The sequence below is a fragment of the Cavia porcellus genome, unplaced genomic scaffold, assembly GCF_034190915.1.
Source record: "Cavia porcellus strain 051 isolate PalLab524CR breed Dunkin Hartley unplaced genomic scaffold, mCavPor4.1 scaffold_5, whole genome shotgun sequence".
NCBI lineage: Eukaryota > Metazoa > Chordata > Mammalia > Rodentia > Caviidae > Cavia > Cavia porcellus.
In genome coordinates this window covers 78075744-78103428 of record NW_026947488.1, presented here as the reverse complement: position 1 = coordinate 78103428, position 27685 = coordinate 78075744, and the positions used below count along the sequence as shown (strand labels likewise).

At 33.8% G+C, this 27685-nt stretch overlaps 1 protein-coding gene across 18 annotated transcripts in view; it reads right to left on the bottom strand.

Moving 5' to 3' along the window:
* Mbnl1 (muscleblind like splicing regulator 1) overlaps nt 1-27685 on the bottom strand; it is a 193491-nt gene that overhangs the window by 21733 nt on the left and 144073 nt on the right. For 16 of the 18 annotated variants that reach the window (XR_010047626.1, XR_010047627.1, XM_063249212.1 and 13 more), the window contains 5 exons: nt 25485-25655; nt 14969-15169; nt 5305-5562; nt 4115-4168; nt 3074-3227 (listed from right to left, as the gene is read on the bottom strand). Coding sequence is in view for 16 of the 18 variants with exons in the window: in XM_063249199.1 (XP_063105269.1) it covers nt 3074-3227; nt 4115-4168; nt 5305-5562; nt 14969-15169; nt 25485-25655 (838 nt within the window). In the remaining 2 variants the exon portion in view is untranslated. The remainder of the gene's footprint in view (nt 1-3073; nt 3228-4114; nt 4169-5304; nt 5563-14968; nt 15170-25484; nt 25656-27685) is intronic. The other 2 variants (XM_063249201.1, XM_063249202.1) reach the window with 1 other exon arrangement.

Sequence of the window (27685 nt, the reverse complement as noted above, 5' to 3'; positions counted from 1 at the left end):
GGCCTGACACAGAATCCTGATATGCTAGCAACCCATTCCCTGTATGCACAGTCACCTATTGTAAGGATGTAGCCAACTATGTTTCACGGTAATGTGAATTAAATAGGCCTACATATGTCTGTCACTTTTCGTTTGAAACAACAGACTATAGAACTGTAAAATGTCAGCTGGAAATACAAATTACTTCCACTTTCTACCTAGTTCCAGTAAGGTCCTCAGAGCATACCTTCCCAATTGTTAGACTGTCAGGCAGAATGTTTTGGTTACATGATTCTTCTGTTATTTGTACATAGGATAACCTGTATTTTGGGAAATGAACTTGATTACTCTCAAGTATTATATGAAATTACATGTGAATCATGGTAGAATTTACTTAATTTTTAGTTCTCAAAGGTTGGTTTTGTTTGTTTGTTTGAGACAAGGTCTTACTATGTAGTTCAGGCTGGCCTTGAGCTCACTTTGTAGCCTAGGCTGATCTTGAACTCGCAATGATCCTCCTGCCTCAGCCTCCAGAGTGCTAGCATTACAGGTCCACTACATCCTCCTAAAGGTTATGACTTAAGAACTGAATTGGGCACATTTTAAAAATTGGGGGATTTCATATATAAACATACCACTGTCCTGTATATTCTGGAGCAGCACTGTTCAGCAGGGCTTCTGGGGCAGATTGTGTTAGCCCAGCATACAAGGCCCAGATACAATTGCACTGCTCCAATACACTGTGGTGTAAACAGAGACAGAGGTCTGTGCCACACTGGGAACTACCTGCCAGCAGATGTGCCTCTGAGACAACAAAAGGCTATGCCTGAACACTGAGTGTTCTCCCTGGGCATGAGCCTTTGCTTCCTAGTACCTCTCAGGCTCCGTGCTGACACCCAATTTAGCTCATGCTTTACTGGATTATGTTGGCTGTCTGGCTCTTGAGGTGTCTGAGTTCACATTCCCTGCTTTAGGCTTCTTTTTCTATCTGACAGTGATTTGGCAGAAGTAAACATAGGCTGTTTTAAACTTTTCATGTCATAGGGGCATTTTGTGTGTGTGTGTGTGTGTGTGTGTGTGTGTGTGTACACAGGTACATTTGTAAAAAGGAAAACATTTCTGAAAAAGTATGAAGGCAGTATCTAATCCTGATTATGTGTCTAATAAATAGGTCAACCTGAGGTTTTAGCCCCTTAAAAGAGGGAGACAAATAAATATTATTTCACATTACTACTATGACCAAGAAGAATTTCTAGTATAAAATGTATCATAAAAGAAATGCATCATATATCTAAAATTTCACGTTTCAACATATTGTAATATAAGTCAGCAGTGCTTATCTTTCAAGCAAAAAAAAAATGACTCTGCTTTATGAATGAATTTACTGTCTTCCTGCCTTGATCCTTATGAGGTTATTTTTCTATTATGGACTTAAAGCTTTTAAGGGGATATACTACTGTAACCAATAAGGATCATGTATGGTATTCACCTGATGATTACAGTTACTTAGAAAAGAATACGGTCACATGACTTTCGGAGAAACTGATGTAAAAATCCATTTGCTAAGAAAGATTATTTGAAGCTTCCTTAACATTTACTGGAAGACAGATTTGTTTTTATTTTTAGATCTTAAGGAAACTATCACTTCTAATAATGTTTTATTCAATGAAATAGACTCACAAAAATAAACTTTGTTAGTTTTTTGGGAGAAATTATGATATTACCTATAAGCTATTAAAATTTCTGTCTAGTACAAAAAATTGATGGGTTATTCATTGGAAATAGTAAAATCCAGGGACATGGCAATTTATAAAAAATTAAAAAGATAAATTTTTGAAAGTTCCTGAAAAACTGTTTATATGGAAAAGTTATAGAATTTTTCCCCCAGAAAGCAATGAATACACTATAGATCAAAATCACTTAATTTTTATTCTAATAGGGATAAAACACTTGACAAATACTATGTCAGGAGTATATCATTTTATACTATATGCATGAACTATTTTAATAGAATATCCTATATTATTTGTTGCTTCTATATATTTATTTGTATTATTGATGGTCAGTTTTTAAAGATGTACTATAAAAAATGCTGTGCCTATCACTAGAAACTAATTTGAGTATAGTTTATTTCTTTGTTCATGAATCCAAAAAAATATTATCACATTCTCTCATATTATTATTAAACTTACACACTGCAAATACTAACTGGAGTATAAGGGGCTAGATCTTTGATAATCACAACTAATCATTAATTCATTCATAAAATTAAATTATTAAATCTTTAAACTCATGATACTTTAAAATATAAGCTGAGAGGTTAAAAAATGAGATTTAAAGTGTTTGGCTAGCAAAATTTCACAATATAATAACTTTAATATGTATTTTCTGAATTTCAATGTATGTAAAAATAGTAAATTTCTAGGTATCTAAATGAATTGATAGTTCCTGTTTTTAATTTTTAAATCCATGTTAATAAATCTAGAATATATGTATGTGACCAAATTGAAAATAAACTATAACCACAAATGTAAAATTCAAGTATAAATGTAAACATCACTATTTCAATATTAGCTTAAGAATAATAATAATTTTAAGCAAGGAATTGACTGTTACAAAAAAGAGCATATGTTAAGAGCTCCAGAACGTAGTTTTTTATTGACCACTTTGAAATCAAAGAGGCTAAAAACTAATCAAAATTGAAAGAGTCATTTCATACAAGTCAAATTAACTCACAGACTTATGAAGGCAAAAGGGTCTTACAGCAAAAAAAATATCATAAAATAGCTTGACAGACATATAACAATGTTGAGGAAAGAGAGGAAAAGAGAAGAGAACTGCATTTCAATTCAAAATAACACAAACACAACTAAATATATAAAACACCACTGATAATTAATCTGTTTCCTTAAGCTAAAATTCCTAGTTTTTAAGAAAAATATGAGATACTTCAGGTAAGTTTCCACTGTGTACCATCTTACCTTACCCCTTTTATCTATGACTAAAAGCAATCCAGAGCTGTGGTTTATCTGTTCTTAAAATAGACTTCTACCTTGATCATCAGATTCTTTCATTAACAAATCCATGCCCTTACCTGGTGGGAGAAATGCTGTATGCTGTTGTAACTGCATGTTGGCTAGAGCCTGTTGGTACTGGAAAATACCAGTGTTAAAGACTGCGGTGGCACCGTTGGTTTTTTCAAGAGCAGGCCTCTTTGGTAATGGGGGAAGTACAGCTTGAGGAATTCCCTGTTTAGTGAATGAGTATAAAAAACAAATACCAGTAAAAAGAAAAAAAAAGAAAAAAGAAAAATCAGTTGAAGGCTAAAATTGTTAGGAAGCATGAGCAAGCAAGCAGCAGAGCACTTAACTACCCAAGGGGGAAAAATCCAGTGAACAAAAAAACTAAAGGAAAAATAAAAAAGCAAGATAAAAGCTTTAAAGGAAGCATTATTTCTGTCCACAACAAAATCCCTCTGGAGGAGAGCATATGTTAACATGTGTTAAGGTGTTTAACATCCCATAATGCTTCAGGCTTTATGTGAGAAGCCATTGATTTGGGAAAAGAAGAAAAGCTGCACTGCGAGCTCCATGAGGATTGACAAGTATAAGCAATGTTAATAGTTAATTGTACTGTGTGACTGAAACTGGTAACATAAAAACCTACACCGCTCTGCCCTCCCCCCAACCAGATCTACCGACACATGCAAATGTCCCAGGCATGCAATTTTTTCCTTAAATACTGAACTAGAAATACTAAAAAGTAAATAATTCTATTACTAAAGCCATGCTAACCAAACAAGTACATAAAATATACAATCAAAAATACACTTTAAGGTCTTCCAGGTATTTCTTTAGCACATTTTACAATGTAGTTAAACTGAATGTGGGCTGCTGGGTTTTCAGTCTTGCACTGTATGACATCCACGTATGTACTTAAATTAGTCTTTCTACTAATTTTGTCAGGAAACCACACTCAGTTTTTCATTGTACTTTAGAACTTTGTAACAGAAAAAGGAATATATATTCAAGTTGGTAAAAAAAAAAAAAAAAAAAAAAACTGAAATAAAAAACCAAAACAACTTGTATCTAAAATAAAGCTACATGCCAAGCTAAAAGGTGAAAGGTCATAGTACCAGGTCAAAGGTTGCCTCGAGGGGTCGCTTCAGTGATTTGACAGCCGACTGAGTCTTAATTAGCAGGCAGCGAGCACATGATGGCAATGGGCCAGTGGGGTTCAAGCGCATTAACATAAACAGCAAGCAGAGGTGCATCATGGGGGCAGCAGTGCATTTTTGGGTAGGTGAGAAAAAACAAATAAAAAAACAAATCATCGGAATGCCATATACAACGAATAACAAGACTAAGCATGCACAATAAAGGCACTATTGAGTTGTTATTGAGAGGATAATTCCTCTTTGTAGTTAATTACAAACAAGATACTCTAACAGAAAAAAAAAGTGAAAAGAAGAGAAAAGGAGAGAGTCTGCCTTCTGTATTTTTGCTCAAGTATCCATAATAAACACAGAAAAGACCTCTCTCATGATTATTTCACTGTGCTGTGAAATACTACAGTGTTTTTTATGAATATTTTAGAGATCAATTCAAATATTTATGTAAAAAGGGACAACATTAAAACAGCTAAGCAAAGAATGGACTCTTTCAACTCAGCTATTAGGTTACCTTAAACTTTACCTTAAACATGTTGTTTAGAGTCTACTCTAAATGTCCAATTTCTAACTCCTTGAGTACTGCTCTCCTATGGCATAGTGAGGCTTCTATAGTTAATTAGGTTTATGCCACAATATTATGAGACAATCTAGATAGCGTATTGTTCAAAATCCTGCAGTTAATTCTGAACACAACGTTGTTGAAGCAATTATCCTAAACAGCTCCAGATTGTGTTATGGTTAAAAGCAAGATATATGTAAAGAAAAGCCTTGATGTGCAAAAGAACACACCTAAGGAACACAATGGCTGATTAGATGGCACACAAAAAATAAGAAGACCAAGAATGGCAATATCATTAAATTGAAAAGAAGGAGACAGGTGGTTCTTTACAAAGCAGAAGTTTCAGAAAACCTACATCCAGAATAAGACAGAGTATTGAGAGTTAGGCCGAGAATAGGAGCAATCTGAACCATTTGAGGAGTTACCCTCACTGCTGTGAATGGTAACTTTATGTATTTTCTGGGATACCTGAACAAACATATCTTCAGCAAAAAAAATTATAAAAGGTTAATAAATGAATAGCCTCTACTCGGATACAGCTGTTTAATTTGCTTTTCTGAGTGCTGGCAAAGACAGAGCTGATGTCTATACTCACCATGGCAGCTGCAGTGGCCGCAGCCTGTGCTGCCGCAGCTTGGTTGACCTGGTATTGAGCAGCCTTGATCTTGGCTTGCAGATGTGCAGGAGGATGAAAGTATTTGCACTTTTCCCGAGAGCATCTTCCCTTGATGTAATCCATACAGACGGTAACTGTGTTGTCATTTGTGTCAATCATTGTGCTGTCAGCAGGATGAGCAAACCGACAATCATTTTCTCCTCTGTTGCAATTGCCACGTTGGTACTCTCGACATACCTAGGAGGCCAGTAAGTGCATGGAGTTCAGTCAACATGAATAAGCATGACCTTTCTGAAGACTGTAACTTGATCTTAAAAACTGCTGATAGCCATAGGTGAAGGAGAAAAGATCACTGCAGACAATACAACAAACCAGCTTCAGCAAAGATGTCTATTTTGATATACAAATCATAACCTCATTCTATTAAAATGCCTTTGAAAAAGAAAATGCATTTGTGATTAACATAAGGCATCTAATCTAAAATTATTAATTACCCAGGGAAAAGAGCAACTTTACAGTGAAAAAACTTGTCATGCCCACTAACCAAGTGAACAAAGTGAACATTACTATAATAAGACATAAACTCATCCTACAACCTCTGATATGGCAGTGAAATGGAGAACATTTGTATTTTTGCTTAAAATTCACCATTAAATAAATAGTGGGCAAATTTTATGGAAGGATATTTTACAAAGACACTGATGGGTAATCTTCCAAAGTGTCAAATCATAAAACAATGAAAGACTAAGACATGTCACACACTGAACAATCTGGAGTCAGAGAAGGATATTGATAGTATAACTTATAACATCTGATTAAGGTTTATGTCTTGGTTAACAGCAGTATATTAATGCTGACTTTCTAGTTTTATAGATGATACTTTAATTAAATAAAATGTTAAAGTTTGCTCATTGGAAAAGTAAACACTTTTGCTTATATTTCTGCAACTTTTATGTAAGTATAAAATTATTTCTAAGTGAACAGAATAAAAAATCAAATTTAATAATTTTTAATTAAAATGTTCCCATGAGTTACTTTTGATCATCAGAATCATATAGTAGCTACACAAAACAGATGGAAAAAAGACTAGTTTGTGTTTCTGTCTGCTTGATTTATGTCTGTTAATTTTGCTACCAGGAGCCTAGAAAAAAGATGAAAATAGATTATCTGCCACTCATTTGCTTAATTTTGACTCAGCATGAATATTTCCAAGCCTTCTTAGGGATACTTTGACCTTCTCACCACAAGAGGGCCACCTAAAACACAGAATGTCCTTTTAAATTTTAGTTCAAGTACTTCAAATTTCCCAAAGCTTTTAACACACAATGCTGAAAGGAAATAGTCTCTAGGTCTCATGGATCTCTTCACAAGCTAAACAAATGCAGATCATGAGCACTTTATTTTGAAGTTAGGTAACAAAGAAACTGTAACCTTGCTAGGATTTTAAAAGTATTTTCTTAGACTTATATAAATAAAATGCACTTAAATCCATTATTTTGCCTCCATTATATTTTATATCCTATTATTAAGAAAAGTGCTCCTTAAGATATACTTTATAATTTGTACTGTGCTACATCATAAAATGAACATTACAAATGACAAATGTACTGTTTAGAAATACTAAGTTAGCTAAAGCTTTCTATGCCACATGCACAACAATAAGCAAACTTCATTTATCATCTAAATTTATTTACTCTTTAAAAATTTATTAAATAACTACCATGTACCAGACAGATACACTGAAAGCAACTAAGAGTATAAAGATAAGTTGGGAAGTAGTAAAAGACTATTTTTATTACCATATTTATGTTGCTAGACAGAAAAACAAAAAGAAGTTACGCCAACAGTTCATAATTTTAAAAGTAAGTATGATGAAGCTGTTTTCCAGAACAATTATCTGCCTCTGGCTGAAAAATGGAGTCATTGGTAAACCATTCTAAGCATAGATTCCTAGTGCCAAATCAAAACTAGGAGGCGGCTCTCCACCATTGAGAGGAAGGTAGACACACCTAAATTAAATGGGAATAAACACTTCCTTTACATATACCTGGCATTCATACTAGATCTATACCATAGCATAAACAAAGACTCTACTTTCTGTTTAATCAAATTACTCAATATTGCTACATTCAATAAGAAACTTGGACACACATGTGACTTGTCGCTTCAGATATTAGCTCATAGGAATCCCTAATTTCCTGATACTGCTCATAAAAGAACTGGCAGCAGAGAAACTAACACTTTATTTTTCAATTTAACTTTTTGCCAAACTGAAGAAAGGAAGTCTAAAGTCTGTCTATCTGTGTGTGATCTCTGTAGACTGAGGGTTGACATCAAAATTTAATATTTCTTACAACTTTGTGGAATACATTTAGGAAGCATGCTCAAATTATTTAAGCATAGTTGATTAACAAGAATTAAAGTATATCCTAAACCCAGTTTTTTTCTGAGGATTTAAGAGTCAACTGATAGGCATTTTTGGTTATTTCACTGGTATAACCCTTGAAAAAATAAAATAAAAACAGAAAATCTGTATGAGACCTTCAGTGGTGACAGTTTCAAACAAGAAAAAAAAAAAAAAAAAAAGTCAAGAGCCAGGTGTGTATCTGGCATACTGAACACCTCTCTGAATGAAAGAAATTTACCAGAATTTTGAAAGACAGTTTCCTTCAATAGCCACCATCAATAAAAGGCAATGTATCTCTTGACTAATAAATATGAGTTTGGTCTGTTTTTTTTTTTCCCTAATATACTCAAAACAATGTAACTACATCTCCAAATCTTTAAATGTAGTAGTATAGTAGCAAATTATAACTGACACAAAATTGCAACAAATTTCTCTTACAATTCAAGTCAGAATAAACTAAGGTTTGCCATACAGAGACTTTGGATCAGAGAAGATAAAATTATATCTAGTAGTACTAACAATATTATGTTTATATTCTTCTTTTTCAACTAATTCAGTCTTCATTCACACATTTTTAGTTGGTTGAAATTATACAACAGCACTAACTTGATTACTTTTTGTTTGGTCAACAATGTAGCATACACTTTTTCTCACTGTGCAAAGCAGTATTTAGAGTGACCTTATTTTCTAGCATGTCTAGTAATGCTGTTTTTTCTTTCCAAGTTTTATTTTTTATTAGTACATATTTGCAATAGATAAGGATTACACTCCTCATGCAAACTGGCGTGTGTGTATATGTACATAACACACATTTACATAACACATAAGCATTTTCTCATTTTGCAAAAGTTTCCAAAGTGACTATTGCTGATGGCTATTTAAATTTCATCAAACTGTGTAACTCTATCAGAGTATACCTAGATTGTCCCCAACATTCCCAAATTCCTACTCTACAGAGAATATATTTTTGTTTGCAGACATTTAAAAATTCTAGAGACAAGTGTTCCAAATATCATTAGTGGGTTGAAGAATAAAAGTTACTTTTTATAGTTTGAGAAGTGTTTTTCAGGCCTAAATTAAATAATCATCTATATATAGCTAAACAAAACACATGATTCAATCAAAATAACAGTGAGTCTTTTACTACACAATTTAGGACAGGATTTTTTTAAAAACCAGGTTATTTTTTAAACTTTAATAAAAATAAAAGGTAAGAGGCTGCTTTTAGGGAAAAAATTCTGGATTTCAATGAATATATTCACAGAGAGCACTTAGGTTTAAATTATTGATACTAAACCCAGAGAAATATATAAAGGATAATTATATACTTTAAATAGTTAACAGAAAAATCATCGTAAGAACTGCCCAAAGAAATTTTCACTCTGTCAAATTAATCTTTTGTGAAATAAATACCAGATACAGTAGAAAGAAGATACATTTGATATAAGAAACTGTAGGTTCCAATTCCCTTTACTACATACAGATTCTTCTGAATTAAAACTCTAATAGCACAAAATTAAAATGTCATGAATACTGCATAAAAATGATGGATAGGTAGCTTATCAGGATTATACAATCTGTTTACAATAGAGTTCCTTATTCAATCTATTTTCTTAAACATAACGCATTCCAAAATAGTCAAAATAGTAAGAGGTTTTATAAGTAATAGTAAATTCTGCAAGTTAGGCATTGGGATTCTAAGGAAATTCATGTCAATGTTTGAATTAATTCAAACCTGGAGAATCATCTGCATCTTTTTTTTTAAAAGATCTTTTTGAAATAGTATGTAGTGTGTTCACCACATTTGTGTAATTAACTCAGTCATCTTAGGAAAATAACAAAAAAAGTAGGAACACAGATTGAATTGTAATACAGTAAGGGACTCCATTTATTCTAATATTTTGATTAATTAGTTGAAAATAAAATGACCAATATTAGAAATTAAAAAATATATGAACATATGTTGTTAAACAACAATCATCAACGACTTCTGTTATTAAGGTCAAGTTAGTATGTTCCAAAGTAGTACAAGATAACCAATGATTTTACGAAGGGTCCCCAGAATTTCTAGTCATCTATTTGTACCCTAATGCAAATAAAGTATCTGTATTTTCAAATTTTAAAAAGGATTAAAATCTCCACATTTTAATATTCTTGTGATTAGCAGAAATCAATATTTAATTTATGACATAATTAAATTCCTTAGTTGATCTAATGTGATTTTTAATTTCAGACAGTTATTCAATAATTGAACAACTTTGATATATTTTTCCCTTTCTAAAACAAAATGAAGAAAAAGATAACTACATTAGGTACCACTTTGGATTTCTAGAAATATACATTTCTTTGAATTCTAAAAAGGTAAATCCATTATTTAGGTCAGAAAACATATGTATACTTCCAAATACTATTATTACTATATTCACACATATTACATATCTTTTAAGTGTATTATATAAGAATGCCACTTGACCTCAAATTAAAAAATCAAATTTGAATATACAGGAATGTGTAGCAAGATAATTAGTAAACCTACTTCACCCTGTGAGTGAGTGTACACATCCAAGAGGACAAGAAAATGAATACATGTTAAAAATAAACTCTTAATATGCCAAAATGATCAACTATATTATCCTTTCTAAATAACTGCAAAATAAAGGAAATTTTTGTTTTAATTTAATGAAGAAATTAGAAACATTACTAGAAATGATTAGCCAAGATTAGAAATTATTTTATATTAATTCACTTACAATATAATCTTCAAAACAAAACAGACTAATCACAGAGTGATAATTCACATAGACATTGTATACTAGATGGTTGAAATTAGGGTATGATTATATATTTTTAATGCCATCCTTAGCTTATCACAGATTTTAAACGTTAACCAACTGGACTTCTGTGTACAACACTGTTAAGATTTTTTGGTACTTTTCTAAATAAAATATAACAGAAGCAGTAGTATTACACTAGAGAAATATGATAAATAATCCTACCAATAAGTGTTTCCTATATTATTAAATCATTTGTTCCTAAGTTTTTGAACAGGAAGTCTTTCACATAGAACACACTAAATCCATACAAAGTATAAAATCCCCAACATAATCTTACTTTTTTAGTGATTCAGCTAGAAATACACCTTTTTATGTAGTTAATAGGTACCTTATTAATTTTTGCCTATATGCAAGGATTTACTACACTTTTCTCTATCAATAAGTAATGGAAACATAAAGAAACCAATGCCCTGAATTAAAAACCTGGTAATGATTTAACTTAGTAGAACAATACTTATAGCACAAGAATAATTTACTTTAAATAATTTATTTTAAAACAATAAGCTCCAACCAAAAATATCAGAAGCCAAGTACTTTGCCGATATAACCTGGAACTTTTATTCAATGTGCTTTTCTCATGAAGATTGTTGGTGCTATAATGATGCAGCTGATCAAACAGCAATGAAACATCTTCATAAGCATCCATATGTGGCCACTGGTGTTTGGGTGATTACCACTCTGTTATATGAATTACTTTAACAGACATTATTTTGATCTGAAACACTTCACTGTGCTAGGCATAGTCTCACAGAAATTTGGCCAGATGTAGAATGTCACATGCATTGGAGGAGGCAGATTTTCAGTTCAGAGACATAAGTAACTTACTCATGAAGTAAATGATGAAAATTTGAGGTTTAAACAAGTGCCGGCATCTTCCAAAGCTAGTGTTTTACAGACCACTTGTATTTATAGGATTATGTGATGGTTAATCTTCACTGTCAACTTCCTTGGCTTGAGAAATTAAAGCACACTTCTGGGTGTGTCTAGGGGGTCATGCCTTTTGGGATTATATCAAGTGCCCTTAGTCACTGGTGCTCCTCCTCAGTACCGTTTTCTGGCCACCACAGAGTAAGCAGCTTTCTTTCATCATATCCTTTATCCATGATGCTCTGTAACCAACTGACCATAAACTGAAACCTCTGAAATCATGAGCCAAATAAGCCTCTGCTCCTTTAAGTTGCAGGTGTCAGGTATTTTGTCCCAGCGATGGGAAAGCTGACTAATACACATCACTCACCTGGTCTCTGGGGAAGAAAAAACATTCCTGAGCCCCACCACAGAGCAACTGAGTATGATTTTAGAAAGTGATGTTGAATATTTAGTAATCACTAATTGTGACTCTAACCTCATGGAACTCTGAACATCACTAAACAAGGTCTGGGAGCAAAACACAGTGTCTTGTGGTTAGAATGCTCAAAAGCATAAGTATGTTCCCAAGGAGGATGTTAACATTTTTCAAATTAAAAATTTTAATGTTTTATCATCTTTGTGGGACTACCCTATACTTTAAATAGAGACATGTATCCTCCTGTGATTAGTTAACTGAGTAACTTGGCTGAGTTGACTCATTCACGTATTCATTCATGTAGCAAGTTACTGAAGAATAGTGATGAATTTAGCACTACTCTGATGTGAACCTTTCTGTGATTGATACAGACAGCATCTAATGATTTTAAAAATACTTCTCAGAATTTATTTAAAGGATGTTTAATGTAGGATATTGTTCAGTGAGAATATAAGTGCATTTGTGGTTTCTTTTTGCATCATGAAAGTTAATGTGCTTCTTAAAATAAGTCAATGATTTACCTAATTAGCAATCTTTGTCATGAAGCATGGGTAGGTCTTAGGGACTCAGATTTTTGTAGTATCTATAGATTTTGATTATTTCATAATATGATCTTACAAAGTAAACTGCTGGGTAGAAACTACAGAAAGGTATTCCAAGGTCACAAAAAATGGCATTGCAAGCCACAATTCAGTGACTAGTATTTAAGACATTTGTTCTTTGTTCAGATAAAACTAAAATGTCTGAATTTAAAGTACAGAAAGTACAAGGCTAGAAAGTCTTCTTAAAATGCCAACAAAGATATAGATAAATAGAAAGGCAGACATAAAGTTGGTGCCATGTGTAGGTGATAATTTTATATTTGCATATATATGAATAAACTTTAAAAAAATGTTTCAATACCTTATGACTGGTGTTAAATGTGAGAAAATAATGTAAATGCCCCTTAAATGTTCTAGTTGGACACACCCAGAGGTTTTTTAGAACCACAACCCAAACTTAGCTAACTAATTTCACAACCACAGATTTTTGGCTTTCTGCTTTTCAAATAAGTTTTTAATGAGTAATATAAATATCAGTTCTAAGCATTTTTATAAAGCAAAATATTTTAAATTTCTTTATTATATAACAAATTACAATAAAAGTTTGCCAATATTCTGAGATTATAATCTCAGAAGAAACCTCAAAATTCAAAAATGCATTAAAATATTATAGATTTAAACTATAATTAACCAAACTTGTGACCAATAAGTACCTATTTATGTACATTCAAAACCACATGTCTTTTAAACGTCAATATGTAGTGCAGTTTGCATGACAGGAACTACGCTCAATTTAAGAATGTCGGAAATCATGAGCAAAAAGCAGAAAGTGCCACATGTAATATCCTAGCATTTTGTAACTGGGACACTGGCTGAGATTGTGTCAACAAGAGTAAGACAGTACTCTGAACTACTCTCCGGAATTTAAGTAAGTGGGATTTAGGTGAAAGAGAAATGACAGGCGATGCAAATGTGGATATTCATTCTAGACAGAGCAAAAGAAAACAGACAAAACATATAAGGCAGTTACTTACAGAAAGAAAAGAGAAAACCAAAGACAAAAGTCTTCAATTCAATTAAACATCATAAAATATAGCTGATGAATCCATACCTAAAATTGCTGGAGGATTAGCTTAGAAGGGTTCTAGGAACATAACTAGCTTTCTAAAATTTCTATTCTCCCAATTTTTTCAGTATTTCACCTATCAATAATTAACTTACTAACATACATCTCAGACTGGCTGGTTCAATTAATCAATTAACAATTATGCAATAAGAGCTCCCTGAGTTTGCTCTCATAAAAGGTCAAAGGGTATAAAACTGCTTCAAATGCGGAGCATCCAATAATTTAAACTTCTACATTCATTATATTTTGTCCTGAGGATTAAATTTGTGATGTATATGTCTGGTATACAGCTGCAAATACGTAAAAGCTGAGGTCATTTTTAAAGCACACAGGAAAGGTTAATAAATAAAACATTGGTGCTTATTAACCCAGTTCTTAGTAAAATGACAAATTATTTGAGTCCGTTACATTTTACAACAGCCTTACTTTACTGCTTTCTCAGTAATTAATCCATGTAGCACTTCTCAGCCCTAGGTATTGCCTAACCGGAGAAACATAAAAAGGGAATACGATGCCAGTTTCATACCTTCAATTAATGTTGTCATTTTCACCTCCAGCTATAGTTTACTAGGTCCATTAATTCACAACTGTTGGAACTCTACACAACAATTTTAAAATAATGTTACATTTCTTTTTCAGGTAGAAACAGCCAAGCATATTCATTTATGCATTTGATCATCTTTGAAGCACTCAGAGCACCAAGTACTTTCCTATTAAAATACCTTTGTGGGATTCCATTTCACAAAGATGCCTTGCTATTTCAATAAAAAACTGTGTAGCTTATGAAGAAATTTACAACCATAAGTTTTAGAACACTTTATTCAACATTATGGGAAGAAATAAAATGGGGCTGACATTTTTATTTTATTTTACTTTATTGAAAGTACTAGGTGTTGAATCTGGTGTCTTCACACTGACCTTTATCTCCGGACCTCCCTCGTTTTTTATTAGTTTGAGACAGAGTTTCACTGTGTCACTAGTTGCCCAAGTTGCACTCAAACTTGTAATCTTCCTGGCTCAGTTTCCCAGAGTGCTGAGATCACCGGCATGTAACCACAACTGACAATAATTTGTTATTCTTGATAGCAACAGCAGTAACAACAACAAAAACATTCAAACATTTAAAAAGCATTTTTGCATTAGATTTTTTTTTTAACTGTTTGAGGCAAACGCCATTATTATCACCTTTTTAAAGATAAGGAAACCAAGCCATGACACACTTAACAGGGACCCTGACTTAAGAGTCCAAACTCATACCCACTATTCTTCAGTGGTGTTGAGGCTTTTACATATATTATATTCATTAAATAAAGAATATCTATATTTCAGTAAAACGCCACAAAAACTAAACCAAACCATTTGCTTTGAATTTTTAAAAAACTACTTGGCTATGGGAACACTTTGATCATTAGAATGGAATACACAATGAAGCCAACTAATCATTCTTACCTCAAGTCTGTCTGTCCGCATCAATTTCTGTGCAGCAGCTGCAGCAGCTGCAGGTACAGGAACCCCAGGATTCCCTGTAACCAACATTGGTGCAGTTGGCAAGATCTCTGCTGGAACCAGGCTTGGGGAAACAGGTCCCAGGTAGGGATTAAAGGCTGCTGATGCATTGGTGGCTAAGCTTGGTGCAACTGAAAACATTGGCTGAAAAATAAAAAAGGAAGCACTTAATATGCAGGTCTCAGCTGAAAGTTGATAACCTACATTACACATCTGTCATCCATCCATCTATCCATCTATCTATCCACAATGCATTCTTTCTTCCCTCTCTCCTTTCCTTTAATCTGTTTTTATCTATTTTCATTTAAAATCAGGATTCTTTATTAAATAGGCACCAAATCAATGTTTTCCCGCCCTAAGGTATGAGATAAAATACTTATTAAGTTCTCCGTAGGAATTCTGAAGTTCAATCTATAAAATTGCCTTTCTCTTTTAAATAACAGATTAAGTATTAAATAAAGAAATTCCTTGTGGTCACCAAGCCTCCATATGTTCATGATTTAATCCTAGAAACCTGTGTAGGAAATGTATTTCATAATTGCTAGAGAAGATGTGCTTGAAAGGTCTATTTACAACTGTTAATAGGTTGCAAGTGTCCTACTATACTTACCTACAGCAGAATTCCCAGAAGGTAACAGAGTTCATAGTCAATGAAACTGTAAATCAGTCTCATGGATAAGTGAAAGGAAATGAGGACACCTTCCCTTTTGAGAATATAAGAGAAACTGCTTGGTATATTTATTTGATGCAGGATTTTTGAAGAAATTTGAACTGTTCTCCGACCCCATGAGATTCTTGTGAGACATTCAACAATGAGGCTGCCTTACTATGAGAGATGTCTGCAGTGCTAAGTCTGAAACAGAATACTTCTAAAGAAATATTACAGACTAGTTCAAGCAAATACATATAGCAACATCGAATCAATTGTCACAAGACAGAATTTCTCTCAGAAAAGCTTCAATGGATGTCAAAACTGTTTATGTGGAAAATTGTGTATCAATAAATATATACTTTCTTGAGTAGAATTTTACCTGAAGTCTGTTTAACAATTAGTTTTTCCAGTATGACAGAGCCTAATTTCCCACCTTAATGATGATAACGTATTTTAAGAATTTCAATTTATTTTACATTAAATTCAAGGAGCATTAAGCTGCATCTGCAGCCCTTTTTATTTTTAAGACAGCATCTTGTTAAATTGCTCAAACTTGGCTTAAACTTCTGACTCTCCTACATTAGCCTCAAGTTGCTGGGATTACAGGTTTATAGTACCACATCCTGCTAAAGTTTAATTTTCAAAGTTTAATGCTTTTGAAAATAAAGGGTCTCCTAAACAGCGAAACTCATGTGCAAAAGGAACCCTATTCTTTAAGGTAACTTTTAAAAATATATTTTCTGGAGAATCTCTAAACAGTTTACAGGAACAGATTATATAACGCACGATGTAATGAACAGATACTCTGAAGAAGAGACACTAAGATACCCAGTGCTAATTCTGTTGCAATTTGATATAAAATCTAGCAATACTATTACTCACTGCTCAGAATGACATTAGTCTAGTCTCTTATGTTTAATTTCAGCGTACATAAAGATATAGACAGTTACTTCGAGAGAACGAGAGACATAGCAGCCACTGTTGACTTCCCTAATGTCAGGTCTTGAAGACCTAAAAAGCCTTCATTATCCTGTTCTGATTAGATTAGTACTATAATGTTCAGTGTGTGTAAAGATGGGGACAACTATTTGGAAGAAAACTAGAGACAATACAATAGACAGTGAAGATCTCCAGTGGACTTGCTTTGAAACCTGTGTTTCTTAAAATTGTTTCCTTATGATCTGTTTTGTTCTGTTTTGTTATGTTTAATCTTACCCTCTTTAAAATTAAAAAAAAAAATGTATTTTTTCCTTTCCCACTGGCAAAGAGTAAAATCTTCACTGAATATTTTTAGGATGAAACTGACATTAGATTAGATTTATTAGAATGTAGCTAATTCTCTGCTCTGAAAGGAATAAGAACATGTCAGAATATATGAAGTACTCAACAGAGCTTTGGAGAAAAAGTTTTATGCATTATGAATTATATATTACAAAAGTAATTCCTATGGCACAAAAGAACCATATTAGAAAATAAAAATACATTCTTTTGGTAGTTTGGACCTAATTCATTTTTAGAATAAAATAGAATTCAAGTATTTTCTTTTTCCTAGACTCATGGTTCTCAACTAGGATATATTTAGCTATGCCTGGAGACACTTTTGGTTGCCACAGCTGGGTGGTGCTACTGCATCTAATGGATAAAGTGGCAGAATGCTGCTAAGTGTCCTCAAAACACAGGACAGAGTATTATAGCAAAGAATGATCTAGGTCAAATCTGCCAAGGTTGAGCCTGCCTATCACAGCAGATTCACTCTTGGCCTCATAAATTATCTTTAGACAAAATCTGTGCAAGTGCCCCACACGTTTTTACTAAGAAGAAGGTGAACAAGAGAATATTTAATATATGACGTGATTCACTGGGGAAAAGAAACAATACACCACAGACTGCAGTGATATTTTCAAGGTAATATAATTAGACCTTGAAACATGTGAATTTGAATGCCAGGTGAGCTGCTCTGCCAGCTTGATGCCTCTTGCCTAATCAAGTAGCCTAAAGTAGCACCTCCAGTTCCCAGCCCTATCCCCATCCAAGGCACCTACCCTCAGACACAGGAAACGATCTATGTGTTCCAAACATTAACAACCCACACCCTGCTAGAAACTTGAGACTATGGCTGTCTCCCCACCAGCAGCTCCTGAGCAACCTCGGATTTAATGCTGTTCACTGATCACTGGCTGCAGGGAGCAACAGCACAAAGGTTGACTTGTGTAATGAATATGATTTCTATTCAAGAATATTCAGGATAGATCTGTAACCTGTCACAGACATAGTGTTTGAAAAATCCAGCTAAATCAGAACTCTTAATTTTTACAGTGGATATTTAAGAATGAAGAAAAATTTTTACGTAGAGAACTAAAAGACTAGGTTATGGAGCATAGAAACTGATTAATATTCCACTGTACATTCTACTGCTCTGAGTTAATATGTATTTATACATAGCGTATTTTCAATGTTTATAAAGTTACTGACATGTCTGTTACTATATATAATCTATTATAAATACTTAAAAGCAAATGCAAAATTTATGAACTTATTTGGCAGGAAGAAAAGAATTCCTATTTTAGCAAAATAAGACCTATGGACCAATAAAATTCAGCATTGTAAAGCCTCATAAAAATACACTGGAAATTTGCAAATTCATATTGTGCAGCTGTTGCACACTGCAGACAAATGGTTTTGTTATACACAGATATTGATGCTTTTGACTTGTGACAATCTTCCCTGTGAATTGTTTCTATAGAATCATAACATAAACTGATTTTGCAACAACCAAATTCAAAACCAAAGCATTTAGGGTACTGTTCGCAAGTCTGTAGCAGCTTTTTAAAAATCTAAAACATGAACTATTGAGAAACTTTTACCTTGAATTCTCTCTGTAGTTAAGCAAAATACAGACAATTGGTTAACAATACCCCCATACGTTAAAACTTCATGCCAAAAGCTGGTCCAAAAAGAGGAGGGAAGGAGAAAGGGAAAGGAAAGGCGGAGGGATGGAAAGAAAAAAAAAAAAAAAAGTACAATATTCCCTCAGTTCTTTTGAATTTGTTACATTGCTTTGGTTGCATCGATTTTTCAAAGAGCACCTTGTGAGAGGTAGGTTTCTGCTAGCTTGGCAGAGAGCCCTAATCGGATTAGGAAAATGCTCAAACTGTTGGAAGGGCAGCCCTCCATTTCAAAAGCTACCCTGCAGAGTGTTCTGTAGAATCTCAAAGACAGTATTAATGCAATAGCATTATCAAGCAGCACCTGCGTTCTCTGCAGAACCCACACACTGTGTAATTAATGCACTTGATACTGTCACCATTCTTCTGACAATGATTTAGATATCATTGTTCTTAGAAAGCATAAATGTTGTATATGACTATCTTTTGCCAGTGAACCCTCAACAAAGAAAAACACAAATCACAAATTTGTTAATTCTTACAGTGTTTATGGGTTAATCATTTATTTGTTTTAAATGAGATGTTCTTTTTCTATTGAGATAATCAGGCTTCACTATAAAAGGAAATATTATTCAGCATCGTATTATGACCCTAGTTATTACAAACGTGATCATTACTAAGTAATTCCTTATTTGTTATATGCCAATACAGTGCTAAATGCTTTACCTGTGGTATTGTATTCAATTCTCATAATATGAACATCTGAACTTTTTTCCCTTTTTCTGAGGGTTGGAGCGGGTGAGGGTAGAACATAAATCTATTTGGTTCCCTTCTATGAAACTCCTGAACACAGACCAATGCTTGGTACATAGTCGACATTTTTTTTATGTTTTTTTTTTTTTTTTTTTTTTTTTTTTTTGAGACAGGATCTTACTGTACAGCCCTGGCTGGTCTCAAACTCACCACAATCCTCCTGCATCATCCTCCTGAATGCTGGAGTTACAGACTTATACCAGCATGTCCAGCTAATCTGACTCCATCCCATGAATGAATGTGTAAGTGAATTACTGTCTTGTCATATACATTTTATACCCATTTTGCAGATAAAAACTCAGAGAGGGCTAGGGATTTAGCTCAGAAGTATAAGTGCCTGCCTGACAAGCAAAGGTCATAGGTTCCATTGCTGGTACCAAAAAAAAAAAAAAAAAGAAAGAAAGAAAAAAAAATAAAAGGCTCTACAAATGGCGAAATAGAAGACCCAGGATTTGATCCAGGTGTATCTGATTCCGACAGTTATAAAATTAATGGTTCTCACTTTAAAGATTTAAAGACCAGATACCCATTATATTCACCTGGCAGAATTTCATTAAAGGTGAATCTCCTTGTGATTACTTATCATGAGAATCCCTCAAGAAAGATACCATGATAACAGAATTATAAAAAAGCATCTGGGTAGTTTCAATTCCATATATTATATGGTCTTAAAAGAAACAGATGCACTTTTCTGATTCTATGTAAGGTTTCTTAAGGAACATATTCCCGGAGGGTTTCCTTCTTCTGAATGTGGTTTTCACAGGTAGTTAATGAGTACTACCTATGCCTAGCCCACATGTTTAATTCTACTTGTGCTTCAAAAACCTAGATGCTTCCTATTAAAGTTGGCATAGTCTGGCTATATCAACAGTTTTGAAGGGGATTTTCCTAGCTTTCTGTTCCTACACAAGACCTTGTCACTTGAATTCAGCATTTATCCATAAAACTGCCTGTATTTTCCAACTGTCAGTTCTGCCCCAACTAGATTGCAGACTCCAAAGAAGTGAGTCTTTCATCTTGTGCTTTATAATCATTCAGACAGACAGATAACAGACAGAAAGGATAAATAGTTACCTAGTTGCAGGATCATGTATATATAATTAGCATCTACATAAGACTTCTATAACTATGGCTTAAAACAATTATTAGAGGATTTGTTGAACGCTTTTGTCACAGAAACTAGCAAATGCATTAAATATTTTCTAGAGTAGATATGTGAATGTCAAGAGATTTAATTATATTTTCTCATCTCAAAATTTAATATTTTCTCTACCATGACCATTTAAAAATGAAATATATTCTTTTTATTTTACAATTTTTATATTAATCTAAGTTTCAGAAATGTAGTTATTATGCTATAATGCTGAAAATATCCTCTGGGTTCTTTATTCTAAAACACTAAATGAAACAGCATTTGTTTTGCAAACAATGTTTGCAATTTTTAATAAATACAGGAACCATACAAAACATAAAATATGTAATCAGTATCACTTGAGATCTATGGAACACAAATTTTAAAATCCAGATTTTTCCAGATTTTATGTAAATGTGTATATTTGTGTGTTCGGATGAATATTGCTTTATTCTGTTTTTCTTTGTCCTGCAAGCTAACTACTGAAATTATAAACATTTAAATAAAGGTTTATTTCTCAACCACCTAGCATCAGCTGAACATGGTCCAATCTCTATAATTTTGCATCTGTTCTCAAGCAGCTTGAAAATTCACAGGCTCCTTGATAGAAACAGGCAGCAAAAGCAGTAGGATGGATGAACACCTCAGGTGACTAATGTACAACCATTTTACCAGAAATACATCTGAGCACGAGGTAGATAAACTGGAAAGGAAAGCCCCGCCCCAAAACAACTGAAGAATTCTAGGTGTTCCTGGAAGTGAGACAAATGATGACTTCAAAGCATTCAGCAGTCTACTGCCAACAAATACCTGGAACAGCACCGAACAGCAAAGCTGAGGTCACAGGAGCAGCCAAAGAGTTCCTGATATAGTACTTTAGCTGAAGTTAGTGACTCTGAATTTCTCTATTCCATGCATGTCAACATCATGGGTCTATCTCTAAATCTGACATAATGTTACCTTTTCATAGAATAGTTGTAAGAATTTGATATACAAAAAGTTCTAAATATAGTAAAAGACCTAAAGTATTGTATTTGTCTTAAAAATGTTAATCCTTTTTCTGCTTTTTTATTTTTGCATATCATGATAATCTAAAAAGGTCTATGAAAGCAGAAAGTCTCTATAAAGTTCTGCATTAACCAAGTTTGTTCATTGTCATGAAGATTTTAAATTTATAGACCCAGTTTCTGACAATTCATGACAAAATGAGAACCCAAACTGGTAGCATAATAACTATTTCTTGGTGCCAACAGAACCATCATCAGGCTCTGAGTAGATATCTGTACAAATACAGTGGCACCTCAGTTTATTATGGCCATGTTAGTGTTCACGCAAAAAAGATGGCCATTGATGTGTTCGTTACCCAACATAGAATGCACCCCCCCCACACACACATTTTATCAAATGCTTCTTTTGAGGAACTAAACTGTTAACAAACAAAAGAATTCATGAACTGAGGTACCACATACAAGTTTGTTTCTACTGCCTGCCTCTTTCTACCCTGTGAGGAGTGGCTGAGCTGGAGATCAACCACACGTGTAGGGCCAGAGCAAGATCAGCTCTGAGAACATGCAGCCCTTGAGGTGAGTCATAGAAGATAGATTTCAACTTCTTATCAACCTCTTGCTGATTATATAAATAAATATGCTACAGTCATTGGGCAGTTCCTTTTCTCCCATCAGGAGAAAGGGCTCCGACTGATCTCAGCTTTGTGCATTCTGACTCTTGTCTTCATTTCTTAATCTCCCACCATCCTCTCCACAGGAAACTCAAGAGCTGAACCGGATATGGGACCACGCACTCTCTGTAAGTGGACTTGCGCTCTGGATCCAAGTCATGATTCCTCTGGTCTCTAGGGCAAGGAAGCTATTATGAAGCTCTGCCTCTTTATGTGATGCTCATTTGTTCTTTCATTCATCACGCAGTTATTGATTCCTGATATATGCTAGGCATAATATAGGCTGTTTGCAAACTGCTGAGACTTTGCAATCCTATCCTTATACCCTTTCTGTTCCTTTAGCTAAATTGGGAGTCCAAATTGGGTTGCTCTAAAGACAAAGATGCTGTCACCTGCTGGAACCCAAGTCTTGTCACTCTTTCTATACTCTGCTACTCCTGATGCTATGAATTGGCCCACGGTGTCGCATCCTTTGATGCCACCACTCTTTAGGTTGGATCCAAGTAAATCACACCTGCTGATCTCAGAGGTGCTGTGGGTCACACAAAGGGCACAGCCTGGAAGAACTTCAAATGCTCACATCTGTACTAAAGATCACTCACTGAGTGATAGGTCTCTTCAAAATCAGTCACTTGTCTGCTTCAAGCTCTGTTACAGTCTCTGTCTGAAGGCTCACATTAAAGTCACAGTAAGCAGCTGCTGATGACTACCCCATTTATTTTTGAATCTTCATATTATTATAATCATCCTGACTACCAAAAATATCAAAAAGTCTCAGGTGAGACTTTGAAGGCAAATTTCCTGGATTAAGGCCTTCTCTATCATTATTAAAATTCCAAATGCTTTAAAATTAAATAATTCTATACTTATAAAACATCACTCTGAATAAAATATATTTTTAGATTATGGTATGATACATTTAGTAGAAGGGTAATTCCACATTCAAATGTAGTCATGTGAGATAAAATTAACAAAAAGTCTGAATATGCTCATAACTAACTGCAGATAATTTTCTAACAAAAGCATCAGAAAATGTGATGAATGCTTTAATGGTTTGAGAAACCTGTGATTTAGTGCTTTTACAATCAGCATACTTATTACTAGTGTTTAAAAAAGTATTTCAAGTGGTATAAATATCCTTTACAGTCTGCTCCAGGATTATGCATATGATGACACAGAACAGCCCTGAAAGAGTCCCTGGATGAAGTCCAAGTATGGGTCAAGACGTCATGGTAAGGAATTCAAGGCAAATGGTGTGCCCCCTTCAATCCGGGAAGTACGCCTGCAAGTCAGGAACTCTGGGTCACACAGACAGCATAGAATGGTACTCAGTATGTTTTAAATGTTTAAGTGGAGCAAAGTATCCAACATCAAGAAGAGATCTTATATCAAAGTAGTAGCCACCTCTGATCTTGGAAACTGTATGTGAGGCCCACATGTAAAAGAGACTTTTTCCCTATATTTTTGTTCCAAAGAATGACTATAATTAAAATTTAAAAATAAAATGGAAAGCTTTATGCTGTGCCAGTACAAACATGTAAAACTATAGATGTCATAAAAACAAAGACAGTCATTTTTTACTAAAGTCTCAATAATCAAAAAAGATACAAAATTAAATAAATACAGAACTAATAATATTGTCTCACTTCAAACTTAAAAGTATGCTCAATTACTGTCACTTCTGATTTAATATGGAAATCCTTTCCACCTGAAAATGCAATTGCTTTCTCCTATTTTGGAATGAGTGTTACATTAAGTTCTAGGACAGAATAATAAGTAACTGAAGTTCAAGCGTTAAATGTTTTAGGAAAAAAATTAGCACACACTACTACGGCTTGTATTTAGATGTTCCCTCAAAGCCTCGCGTGCTCATCAATGGGGTTTTTCAGAGGTGGCCGGATCTAGGGTGTGTGACACTAGGACTAAGGGTACATGGTACTAAATCAGCACAATGATTGGCCTAGGCGTAGATCCTGTGTGTGATAATGGGAGGCCTCTTTCTGGGAGTGTGGCACCAATCAATAGGCTTGTAAGAGAGATGAAATATAAATTGATAGAAAGAAGGCAGAAGTGCTGCTTGCTGGCTCTTGTCTCTCTGCCATGGACTGCTTCTCCTAAATGCCGCTCTGCCATACTACTCTGCCTCGGAGTCAGCTAAATATGGACTGAAACCTCTACAGACTGTGAGCTGAGATAAATTTTTGCTCCTTTAACTTGCACGTGTCTGCTGTTTTGTCCCAGTAATGACAAAGTAACTAAGTCACACACTGTAATTACCACAATAGGACTAAACTCCTCTGACCCCATATTACATATAATTTAGTGACATAAATTACTGACTAATGTATTCTCATCACTATAATTTTCATCACACAGTTAAATTTAAACAGAATTAATAATATCACAACATAATACCACTTTAAACTAATAGTAATTGTGTTATAAATAAGATTATTAATTTATCATACACACAACAAAAAAAAAAGGAAATACTTAAATGGGGTGTATATTCTGAATCAAGAATTATCCCACACAATGACAGATAAATATTAAATAGCCATGCCCAACTATAGATTATCAAATCTGCTCTTTTTTAAAGCTCTTGGAGTTTCTGTCTCTCTGATTAGGTCTCCTTTTATGAGATTTTCAAGTTGAGTATAATTCAAAATTACTTGGAATTTGTGGCTGTGGAATAAATTAAACTGTAAAAGAATAAAAAAAGTTTTCTTCAAAAAGGGGAACTATAGAGATTCTCTTCAAGATGACAGAGAGAAAAGTTCTAGTATTTCAATTTAACAAAGTACTATAATCTTGGGCAAGGCATGGTAGTGTTCCCCTATAAACTCAGCACTCAGGAGGCTGAGTCAGGAGGATCCCTTTGAGTTCAAAGGCCAATCTGAACTGCATAGTGACACTCTGTCCCAAAAAAGGCAAAAAAAGAAAAACAAATAAGCACTATTATATTTAAAGTTAACCTAAACATGAATACTGACTACATTAGTTTGTTGATTATTTTAACAACTGGTCAACACCTACAAGTAATAAGATTTATTTTGAAGATAATTTGGTGGTAGGGGAGGTAGGAATGCTATAATATAAACTGTCACATGGATTCACTAGAAGATGAGCGAGTTCATTGTGTAAAAATTGTCCCAGAAACTGATACTTAAATTTTCTTGAAAATACTAGGCAACTGGTACTTGTGTTTCTGTGATCTGGAAGAATCATTAGTATTTTAGCATTGAAACTGGACACTCAGACTTATAAACACACTGACTAGAGATTGAATGCATGCTTACCACAGGTTGTAATGGGGCACCAGGCATCATGGCATTGGCTAGTTGCATTTGCTGGGCCAACATGGCCATGTTCTTCTGCTGAATCAAGTTATTGCGTCCATTTATCTCCAATTGTGTTTTTAAGTGTGGGGGTGGATGCAGATATTTGCAGTTCTCCCTGGAGCAACGACCCTAAAAAGACAAAGTAGCAAATACCATTTTAAAAAAGAATAAAACCAGTACATTGTAAAACAACAACAACAATAGTATAAACCAATCATTTGAATCTAATACATATTTTTCACACAGCTTTCATATCATTTCACAATACATTTAGACATTTTCACTTCATCCCAACATATTATGAAAACCGAGAGATTAATGCATTTGGAAGAATTTTGAAGCTTACTGAAGTTTCTGTGTTTTAATAATTTTAGCATCAATATTTCCAGTTTTGAGTTTAAAACTTCCAGGGTAAAACTAATACACAGAATGTCAATTAAAGACTATTAGGGTCTACACCAGGCATGCTGGTCCATGCCTATATTTCTAGCTCTCTGAGAAGCTGAGGCAGGAGTTTAAGACCAGTCTGAGCATTAAAAGATTAGTGAGGTTCCGTGTTTAAAAAAAACAAACAAACAAACAAAAAACCTGGATGAGGGTCAGTGTGAGTGAAGGCTCCGATGTCAATCCCCAGTAACACGAACACAAACACACACACACACACACACACACACACTTCAATTTGATTCTTGCTATATATCCTTGGTTAACTTCAATAAAACTAAAAAAGTCATGAAGTTTATTACCTATTTTTATTTGTAGTGAATTCTTAAGAAATGATCTTAGAGAACCCACAGCACTTCAGGAAAGTGCCTTTGCAAATACTGCATAATAAATAAAATTCCTATTAAGCTCTGTAAGTCCACTCATTAGAAAACTCCTATGTCATCCCACTGTATTTAGAGATTATAAGTGCTCTAATCAAAACACTGGTGAAAAATGTAGCCTTTTACCTTTTAAAGATAGTTCTGGTCTGTATCACCCAAACATAAAAATGAGAAATGGGCATAGTTACCTCCAAATAAATGACAGTATAAAATATAGGAACAAGAATATATTATAGGAGAATAATAATAAACATGAACATTCCTTCATTTTGAGACAATTCTCTTCATCCAGAATATTTATAAAATTATAATATACAATTTTGTGTGACTGTACTTTGACTATCTCAATATACTGTCAAATCATGTTGAGTGAAAGATCTCAATTTCTTTTGCAATTTCTTCTACTAGTAAATCTAATCAGAACTGTATATAAGAATAAAAGATTAATTTAAGCCATCAACCATTCTCTTGAGTTTTTTTTAATGGGAAAATCAAGTCAATTTATACTTTTAATTGATTTAGAAAACTAATGTTTACATATATGGCAAAACCTGTCACAATTCAAATTTGAATGCTGTTTTGGTTCTTCTAGAGTAAGCTCTCTGTTGAGCTAGTGTCATAGAATATTACCTGTCATTTTAGCAAGTTCTTTGCAAAAGTTGAAATTAAGAGGCAGCAGAGGAAAACTAGTCAGAAGCAAAAGTTTTCTAGGTCTTAAGACACACAACAGAGGCTTCACTCAACTCGGCAGCTACATGGACTGCAGAAAATATTAACTTCTTTAAGGCTCAGGCTCCTTATTTACAGTGCAGAATTTCTATAAAACCTACAATGCTTCCACTGTAATTTAAATTGTATATTGAATGAGAAAAACATTGGCACAAGGAATTTTTATGTCTATAAGCTATGACTTATGACATGTTCACAAACATCATTTATGATATGACTTATTCCACATAAAGTCACAATGCTTCAATATATGTTGAGATCACAGAGACATTATTATGAGCTTAAAATCATCTTAGTGCTAAACAACCACAAAGACAACTTAGAATCAAGACAAACCAGAGTATGACTGGCTAAAACAAATAAGCTTGTGAATGGCACATGTTATGATTTAAGGGACATAAAATTGAGACCTCCTAGAGAAAGCTTGCTATTTCAGTACAAGAAAAGTTTAATTGTAAGAGAAATTCTGATCTCCATATCATACTTGTTACTAAACACTCTCTATTCAACTGCAGATAACAGGGTTATATCTACCAGACAATTTCATTACAGCCAATTCACTCAGGCGAGTTTATAGAGTACCTCATAACACAGAGACCGAGG